The sequence below is a fragment of the Crassostrea angulata genome, chromosome 4, assembly GCF_025612915.1.
Source record: "Crassostrea angulata isolate pt1a10 chromosome 4, ASM2561291v2, whole genome shotgun sequence".
NCBI lineage: Eukaryota > Metazoa > Mollusca > Bivalvia > Ostreida > Ostreidae > Magallana > Magallana angulata.
Window position 1 is genome coordinate 47,365,533 of NC_069114.1, and position 10,539 is coordinate 47,376,071.

General features: G+C 33.9%; 1 protein-coding gene across 1 annotated transcript; it reads right to left on the minus strand.

Moving 5' to 3' along the window:
• Positions 1-13: 13 nt before the first annotated feature.
• On the minus strand, positions 14-8,168 carry LOC128181364 (peroxidase-like protein). Its single transcript, XM_052849738.1, has 12 exons — positions 6,972-8,168; positions 6,472-6,610; positions 5,960-6,174; positions 5,514-5,693; positions 5,201-5,258; positions 4,857-4,969; positions 4,515-4,616; positions 3,251-3,343; positions 1,853-2,576; positions 1,068-1,237; positions 713-815; positions 14-187 (listed from the first exon to the last, which is right to left on the minus strand). Exons 1-12 carry the CDS (start codon positions 7,153-7,155, stop codon positions 28-30), a joined length of 2,241 nt encoding a protein of 746 aa, XP_052705698.1. The 5' UTR covers positions 7,156-8,168; the 3' UTR covers positions 14-27.
• Positions 8,169-10,539: the final 2,371 nt, after the last annotated feature.

Here is a 10,539-nt window from a genome sequence, read left to right on the forward strand (position 1 = left end):
GCGCTTTTGAGTATTTTCCTTTTACATTTAGCCCGTTATAAATTGAGTATAAAAATGATAATAATGATGAGGAGAATTCCCCCCAACACTGGATTGGTGATGCATTGTCTTGGCTCCTTCTGAACTTTCCCGCCAAAGGTCCAAATTAAGAGAAAATCGTCGATCTCGACATGGGTAAACAACATTGCTATAATTAGAAAATAGTTAACACTAAATACAATGTAATTTCATAGAGATATGTTGTCATTCAATGCAAATTCCCCACAATACGCTGTTTTGCAAAAAACAATTTAGCATAAATTAGCATTTTTAAATCAGCATCTTTAAAAATAGAAATGTGTGGTTAATTTATTGTTTCATTTACAAAACATAAATAATTTAATCGCTTGTCGCTAAAACGGACGTGCATATATATGTATCCTGGTACGACTCGATTTATCTTAAACCTGCATGAAATTATGGCTTATAATCTTGCGCAATTACACATCGTGTTAACAACTCTCATTACCCGGAAAGTTTAAAGGCATTTGACATGAAATGAAATGATAATGATTTTTTTTTCTTTTCTGAATGTGGCATTACTATACAGCTGCATGATTTTGATTGATATCTTATTAAACACTTTACTTTAAATAAAGCATTTTGGAAAATATCAATCTAAAAGGCATAAATACAACAGAGATAAGATTTCCTTTTTTCTTTTACTACTGACCTAGATCCTGAAGGCTGAAACACATAAGTCTGTACCTCCGACACCTGTGTATTATCACACACAATACGTGACAGTTTTAGTTTCTTTATTTCGTTTAACTGATCTAAAACACAAAATCAATTAAGCTATTACCATAAACAAATACATAAACTGTATACGGGAAATATTGGATCTCGTTTTATTTTTGCCACTTTTAGCCCTCGTTGTCAAAGGGCGAGTTTAGGACTGGCGATTGCATATCTCTTTAACACAACTGTGTCTGAGAAGAAGTGCGAAAAAAAAAATATAAGCGTTAAAACCCTGTAAACAGAAGTCAAACTACAAATTTAGAGACCTGAACAATTAAAGTTCTTACCTTCCCGAAATCCTGTTGGTAAGAACTTATTTTCGTACCAGAATCTGTCGCCAGCTTTAAGGTGGTAGAACTGTTTTGCAATAAGACAGGCAAATGTCGGCCCGACCAGTCCTCCCGGTAGATGGCGCTCTGATAAGGCAGCTGGATACAGATCCATGTCGTCGGGATGTCTGATGTTAAGTAGTATAACAGTATTTATGCATGCAAATGCACAAAAATATCATATAATCTGAGCTAACAATTTTTACCTTAAAATAATGTTCGTTTTTTTTTTTAAATACATCAGGGTAAACTACATGTTAATGTTCACATTATTTTCGGAAATGACTTGCAGTTATGGTTGTAAAAACCATAGGTGGTGGTGAAAATAAGAAATTCGGAAGCAATGCCCATATTTTCTTATTAGATTTAAAAATGCTTATTAAAACAATAAAATGTCAATCGGATAATGATTTGATCACAATGCATTTAAAGTATTTGAATCAAAGAGAAATTAGAGTGCAATATTATTTATCTTAAGAAATCAGATATTGTTTGAAATGTAATGATGGTATCTTTCAAATGGTGTTTAAATACAGTTGAACTATGATAACTCGAACACTAATATCTCGAATCATGACAATGGATATATCGAAGTCATTTGCGAGTCCTAACTACTTATTTTTTAAATTATTTTACCCTCAGTATCTCGAATACTCGGATATCTTGAAGTTTTTAAACAGGGCCATCTAGTTCGAGATAACGAAGTTTGAAGTTGGTATATTAGTTTAAAAAAAATAATTTACCTGTATAAAGATTTTAATAATGCAGCGTCCTCTGGATCGTGATCAACCATACCCCCAGGACCAGTGCTAAAATGAACCACCGGTTTCAAACCACAGAACTTCCTCCAAGCATTATAACCTGGAATTCCATGATCCCTCCCTCGTTGGATGTTCAGAGCTGCCAGATCGAAACTTTTTTGTTCTTTATCAAAGAACAGCTTATTTCTGACACCATCATCAAGACATTTGTCGTCTGCTGCCATAAAACTGCCGATGATCCATCGACCCAGTCCATCGAAGCCTCTGCCGTGACGATCTTTGGTCAAGATCAGCTCAGGCCTGTTATAAGTTTTCTCAATGGGAACGATTTGAATTGGCTTATAAGAGGTAGAATACAGAGCCTGGTTATTCGGAATTTGTGAGTGACCAAACCTGAAAGCAGCCACACCAAACACATTTGAGATGGACGGATTAACGCTTGGGTTATAAACGGTGTCATGGCCTTTTCTTTTCGAGCGGAGAAAATATTGTGATCGAATGTCTTTCGGTAGGAGCAGAGGTAAGTACTCCGTATATGTAATGTGCTGGATAGCAGCAATTATAATTTTTCTCGTTTCTTGGTACAGTGTCTCGTCACACCAGTGGGGGTTGACTGCGGAGAGACCACGTGCAATTCTGTTATGTTCACGGACAAACAATAAATGTAAATATGTCAGCGAAGGGACAACCATACTTCTTTTGTCTCCTGAAAAAAACCCCAGCCATTTGAATTCATTTTGTATAAATTCCTCTGAATAAAAGTCTAAGAGAATATATTTCCTCAAACAACATGAATCATCTAAGTTTTGGAAGTTATGATAGGTGTTTTATTTATCTATCCTGCAACTACACTTTGTATTGACCGAATAAAGTAACTCAACAAACCTATGCTAAATTCGGTCAATGCCCAAATATACAATAATCATGTAACCTCGTGTATTTATTCGACGTTCAGATGGATTGTGACATCATCTTTCTTGCTTCGTTTATGCCATGGCCTCATGGCTTCAACTGCAGATATGCAGCAAAATTTGTCTGTCAAATAAAACTAGTTTGAGGCGCAAAATGTTACATTATGTTGCAGGATAAACAAAATACATGATAACTGTCTTGTAATATAAGGGATATTTGGGCTCGGGTCGAAAACTTGAAGAGGGCGAGGCTTAGTTTTCTTAACCTCGCCCAAAAATCACTTACACTTGGAAACAGTAACCATATATTTCATATATACACCAATTTCAAATTAGAAAAAAATATACTTAAATTTATGTATAATTTTATCACACGTTTTAATGGTTTAAAGATGTTTGATGTTTAATTGAAGACCGAACATAACTGCATGGGTCTTTCCTTTACTAACTTGGCGAATCCAATACATGCCTGCATGAAAACAATATTCCGACGGCTTCTGGACGACGCAGTCGCTTTTCTTGGCTTGTGGTAACATTCCGTCGTTTGTCACTTTCAAGAGACCTATTGGGACAAATAAGATATCTAATAAAAATGATTTCACGTCAAAACTTCAAAACACAGAAATAACTAGAGCAAAGCTCGTTGCAAAGCAACGAGTGGGTCTTCCGTTAATGTCGAAAGTAAAGTTGGAAGTTCCTGTAAGAAGCAGAGCTCTCAAACCAATAACAAGAGTAACTAAAAAAAAGATGAAAATAATCGAAGTATTCCTGGTACGACTTAACAAAATACGAATGATTTTAAGTACGACTTAACAAAAACCTTTCCGATTTCAAGAACGACTTAACCAAAAAAAATCCGAATGTGTTCAAGTACGACTTAACAATTATTTTTGGTACGCGTTAATTTTACTTTGAACATTACGCTATTTTTTAAACCAAGGACGCGGAATGAAAATTTCCGGAAAAATCAATATTTAAACCCCAATAACTTTGTAATGCATCGTCCGATTTTCAAACGGATTTCAGTTTTGAACTCAGCATGGAAATTACTGTAAGATGCGTACGTAAAAATTTTAAAATTGAGAAACATGAAAATTCAAAAAAATTGGTTTTGCTTCCGGTTTCGACCGGAAGTGTCCGAATTGAGTTTCCAGCCTTATGTCATAAGTAAAACGGTAGTTCTACCTACTCTGTAAATCTCATAGCTTTATATTAAATCGAAAATGAGAAAAGCTCCGGACAAAATCACTTTTTAAAACGTGAAAAACGTCAATATCTGACGAATTTGATGACGTCATCAAATACTTTTTTCATATCATAGAGATCTTTTATATATACATTAAACCTGTAAATTTCAAAACAATCGATGCAAGCGTTTTTGAAATATTTGAGTTGGAAAAAAAATAAAAAGAATAATAATAATAAGAATAAGAAAAAAAAGAAACCGTAGAAAAACAAAAGGGTCTTCCGTTGGAAAACGGAAGACCCTAATTAACCACGGTATGCTGGCATATTCAATGTTTAAATCATTTTGTGTCAGACTTTCAAAGGTCAAACTAACTAAACCAAAAGTAAATACTAGTATACACCCAAAACGATCAGATAGAACTTTAATGTGCTATTTAATGACCAAATGTTGTACTTTAAATCAGGTCTTAAATGTACACTGCCACCCATTGCTCTGAGGGAGAATGGCTGATATGTGATCGGTCTTTGACCTTACAGGACCATACCTTTGTACCCAGCACGTAGGTTTCTGGCGTCCTTGGCTGTGGCCCCGTACACCATGGAACCGTCTATGAAGGAGGTGTGCTGATTAATCTGGTTCCTCCATTCTATGGGAGAGGAAACAAAATTAGAGAGAGAGAGAGAGAGAGAGAGAGAGAGAGGAAACGTTAACGGTATGCATCTCAAATTCATAAGTCATATGCATGCATTCTTGACAATACAAAATACTATGACTATTTCATGTCTGAATTATTTTTAGTGCCAAGACAACCTTCAGTATGCTTCTGTGTTATATTTTAAGAAAAGTTACCATGACAACAACGTCTGCTAACTGCACGTGTGAATACCTGGTACACAGCCGTCTTCCGGTGCCGCAGCCGATCGGACAAACTCCATACACTTGCCCGAGAAAAACGTGTCACCGTCAGGTATCCGGATTGGAAAGCAGGAGCAGAACTCTCTGAATTAAAGTCAACGGGTGATTATATTACTCAGTAGATCATCAGTATGTTCATTAATTTATCATTAGAAAATTTCTTTTTAAGTATAAATATTTGAAATTGCAGAAAAGCGTTACTATTGAAATAACTGAAAAATTGGCAAGTCATAAATACGACATTCTGTAATGCAATGAATTGCTTTGGATATTGTATGAATAAGAGAAAAAGAAAACTTTCTAATCATCACATACCTTAGTTTAAGTGTTGTAGAACTTAGATTGCAACAAGTGATTGTGGAGTCATTAAAACCTGTGAAAAATGAAAAAAAATGTTGCGTTCGCAAAATTATCTCTTTAAAAATGCATTCAATGGATAGATAGCATAAAAATCTTAATTTAGTCTTTCATTAAAATATGGAAAAATAAGTAGTGTTTAAACAAAGTTTGAAAAAGATTCTAGAAGTGTTTTCATTATCTTGATCACCAATATCAATATGACAATGGTTATATATTTGAGCAGTAAATCCATTTAAGTATTTGGTGTACATACTGTTCATAAGCTAACCTTTGTTCACTGGCGTGCCAATGAAGTCGTGATCCAGAAATTGACCCCATGACATGAACATCATGGTCAGAAACTGCCCTGACGACCGGCATTTGTCTGCCTTGTGGATGACGTTACTTATGTGACGTGCACTTGATAATGCTTCACCCGTCACGCTCTTAATGCGAGGAGTGTTAACACCTGGAGAGAAAGGTAGGTAAAATAACAGAAGATTGTATCATAAAGTTAACATGTAGTCAGCATCTACTGATTCTTACTATGTCCTTGATTTAAAAAAGATAGACAAAAAAGAAATTAAAAGAAATTCTTAAAGTTAACTATGTTAAATTTATCACTTTGCTTTACATATTAATATTGATTGATTCCTTTGAGTTTTCAGCCACTGATCTGTGTTAATAAAATGTAATTTAGAATAAAAGTGCCAAACACATGAATATCGAATTTACCGTCGTGATAAGCCGGCGGGAGGTAGCGGTGCTGTGGGGTAAAGGTGGACCCCCATTTAGGATGCTTCACATTGTTACATTTGCCGTCTGGGGAGCGGTAACGTTCCCTTTGGTTACAGTTGGGCTGGGGACAATTACAGTGTGGCGCTATCACATTTCTCCACACCTTCAGGAGACCGCTGTCTTGCTTCAAGGCATTCAGGGAAATACTTGATCTAATGAATTGATTGCTAATTGTTCAGTGTTTTTTGTTTCAAATATACATTCTAATATGTAATGTCATTTTAATTTGTATCCTTAATTAACGTACAATTTCATAAATGAAAATACATTTACATATACCAGTATTAAAATGCTTCAATACTGAAATAAAAGATATTATTGACGAAATTTTCGAAACAAATTTTATATCTATTTTTAATTTTTATTCTACATTTGAATAATAAAATTACTAAATAAATTTTAACGATGAGACAAACAGAATGTATAATTACAAAAGAGATAATACGTACAGCATTTGGAAGCAACTAATGGCTTTTAAAACAATGGATGCTTTTCTGTTCATTAAATGGATTTTGCCAGGGTCTTCATATCCCATGAATTTTGAGTGATGCCATCTAAAAGCGGCTTTGTTGGGAAACCGGTCAATTTCTGTTTATTAAAAGTAAACAACAATTAATCAACTTACAAACCATGTTTCATTCTACGAAAACTATTTTGTTTTCTGGGCCAAAGATAAAGTCACTACAAGTTTTATACATATACACAATGTTCCTTTTGATGTCAATAAAATTTGACCAATGTGTCAGGTGTTTTAAATATAAGTAACTAGTATTACATAGATTATTATATACATCTGTTCATCTTTATTTCCTTCAATTAATGCCTTTACATGAATGTCTTTTTATTTATATAACCAAAAAATATACTGGACAGTTCTCTATATGATAAACAGAACCTATTCCAAATACGAAAACAATTCAAATGTAATGAAAGAAAGTTTTGTACAAACTTTGCAAGTAGAACATTTTTTCCAGCGTCTTTTGATATTCGATATCATTCACGGCTTTTTTGATACACTTTGTGACCATGTAGGATGTAGCGATGAAAGTGGCATATTTATGTGATTCGACCACACCCAGTACAGCCCATAAAGTCAGAAACAAGACGGCTGCAATCCAAGGGGAAGCCCTCATGACCTAGAATTACCACATACACAAAGTTTACAAGAGTTATGTTCATGGGAGAGAGCAACTTAAATCCAGATTAACACAAAGACCAAAACACGTCAGAGTGTCAGCACGATCGCAAAAGTGAAGCATACCTCGAAATAAGTTCCGTTAATCGCCTTCTCAAAATTGTGTCACGTTCTTTGCACAATTTGCAAAAATGACACTGACGAGATTCGAAATAATCAGCAAGGTACAAACGAAACTTAAATACGTCGGCGAGCAAGCGGAGATTTCTACACTCAGGATGAAAAAATACGTACTTACGGAGGATGTCTATAATGAACAATAAAGTTACTGTTTTTCGATCCAAGTCCATTCAAGACAATAACTTAAAACACAACTACAAGTATATCCATAACGAGGACTTAGCTGCCATTATGCCAGCGCTTATAAAACAAACAAATGACAGTTTTGTCAGAATCCTTAGAAAGACAATAACAAACTGTCAACCTTTTTAAAAAATCCATAAAACGAAACAGAAATTCAAAGCAGAGCATCGCGGACCTCTAAAAAGATAGAGTTAGTATCAGGTGCCTAGGAGGAGTGAGCATCATCTGCTGACCGGTCACAGCCGCCGTGTGCTCTTTGTCGTAATCAGGGAAAAACAGAAAAGTCCGTAGACAATTAGGTGATTAATTATGGTCTAACAATTAGTATGAAAAACTTCAGTCAGCATGCGACCCAGTGGAAGACAAGGTCGTGTATTGACCATAGAGCTTACGAAAAGATGACTTCAAACGAGACTCTTGATTGTCCTGTTTCATCAACTTGTTTGTCAGTAGCTTGCTTCGCCTTAGAAACTGTTCATTTGAAGAGCATACTTTTGTATATCGAATTAACTGAGACAAAAAAAAACCAACATATGCAGGTTTTGAAGGTATATTGCTACATAAGTAAGGAAAGTTGACTATTGAAAAGTTGAAGTCATCGTAAAGTCTTATTGTTATGTTACAATCAATGTCCATTTCCATTAAAATATCCAAATATGAAAGATATGACGCAAACTCTGTGGTGTTTTTTTTTTCAAGTCTACTGGGATATATCGAGTCGACGTAAGTATGGAAATAACAATTGTTAATTGATATTTACGTCGTCGATAAACTTGAATGTTGAGTTGAAGGCCACATCGAGGGATTTTTTTTCCACGTACAAGTTTTTGAATAAATTCTGCGGCATAAGAATACAAAAATAAGTCTGCTAAAAATGGAGTCATCAAAAATCTGATCGTCCAGTATCAATCACAGTTAAATGATCGTAACATTAAAGATTAAATTCTAAAGGCCCACAGCATTAAAAGAACTTGCGATAGTCTCCCTTCCATGTTACATGTACATCTCTTACCAGCAGTCCTTTCCCGCGTATGTTGCCGAGACTCCAATAAATGTAAAACATAGGTTAATGAAGTTTTTCGCTTGGAATACTGTACACAAACTCTGGACGTTTAATTTAAAATGTTATTATAATATTATATATTTTGTTTAAAAACAATATATTAATAGATTACGTTTATTATTGTACGACGAAATAAGCATTAATCTTCTTTTTGTAATAATTCCTTACATAGCCTTGTAAGATTATACGTTAAGATATTTTTTGCAATATACAAAAGAGCTTGTTTGTAAAAAATATTGCTCCAGGCCTAATTAGTTACCGTAATAAAATATAGAATATTTATTAGTGTGTTACCATTATAAACAAATTAATTGTTTGCAAACTATAACTGTTATCAAAACACAATTCACTACTATTGTTCTGTACATAATTATCAAATGTGTGCAAAACAGGGACACACCTAGATGTACGAATATTGCACGGTCTTTTGAATGCGTTAACCTTTTTTTACTAAGATAATTAAAACTAAATCCCTTTTTATCAAAATTAGAAGGACTTTTTTCCATTCCTTTCAATTTTTTTTTTCAATGACAGAAAATAATAAATGCATCGGGTTAAATTATGAAAAATCAAAATCCAAGTACCATGCACATCTTTGATATATGTACAACTGATCTGCAAAACAAAAACTTGTCTTGAAAACTGTAGGAGTTTTCCGTACAATAGGGGTACAACTTTGTTAGCCCCGCCTCCCCCCTCACCCATGCCATTTCTAATAAAATAATATTTCATAAACAGGATTTTTCCTTTGGAAAACCCGGTAAAAATATAAATTTGTTGTTATTTATAATTTCATTTACAAAATGTAAAATGTCTAATTGCTGGTCGCTCAAAAGGGACATGCGTATCCTGTTAGACTTGATTTATTCTAAAGTTGCATGAAGTTATGGCAATGTTATAATAGATGCACTTGTCAGGGAGTCTCATGTTTGTACTTTAAACTTTATTTTGGAATGTTTAAACATTAATCCATGACTCCTCTGAATGTTGCTTCCGCTTTCAGTATTTGATGTTTATACAAACATCAATTCATAAAAGTGGAAAGGGGGGGGGGATGTAGGAACAAGTGGGCCAAGAGTACGAGGAATATCTATACCCTAGTTTTAGGGGGCAAACAATTGTAACCTTTTTGATAGAAAGTGAATTGCCTCTAATGGTCAATCTTTAATAATTGTTCACAGTTTGATTTCTAATGCACACAACGTGTATGCAGTTTATTGGTGCAAGATACAATGCATAGAAATTTAAAGTCCTAAAAACACAGGTGTAATTTATTACATCTAAGTGACATCTTACTTCAAGATTTGTTGGCGATAAAGAGTTTATTTTGTTAGTAAACAAGTTCGTTTTCATCCGTTTTTTATACAATGTGTAGATCTATATGCATATTTACAGACAATTTTGATTCTATTTTTTTTCGGGGAATGTCGGCTCTTTTAAACTTAGAAACTTATTCATATACTGAATATAGTATTGAACAGTTTTTAAATGCAAAATCTCTTAAAAGGACTTGGACACGATTTGAGCTCAAAATTTTGAATTTAATTTTTCCATTTGTTTAGAATGGATAATATGGGTATTTTTAATGCTTTGTGAAAATTTGAACGTCAGACATTGAGTTATAAGCAAGATACAGAGTTTGGAATTCATTGTTTTGTAAACAAAATTCGAGCCTTGTTATTGTTTAAATATGTGTTTTATTGGTATAAGTTTCAATTAAATGTTGCTTCTTCTATTGATAATATATTTTATAAACACATTAAATGGGTTTGCCTTGTTTCCCAGGAGTTATTATGTCAAAGAAATAGTAATTCCTTACTTTACATTATCTGTAAACAAATATAAGACTCGAGCTTTGTTTACATAACAATGAGTTTTTACCTCTGTATCTTCCTTATAACTTAAATTCTAACACTCAAATTTTGGTCAATCATTCAAAATGTGCATGATAACCAT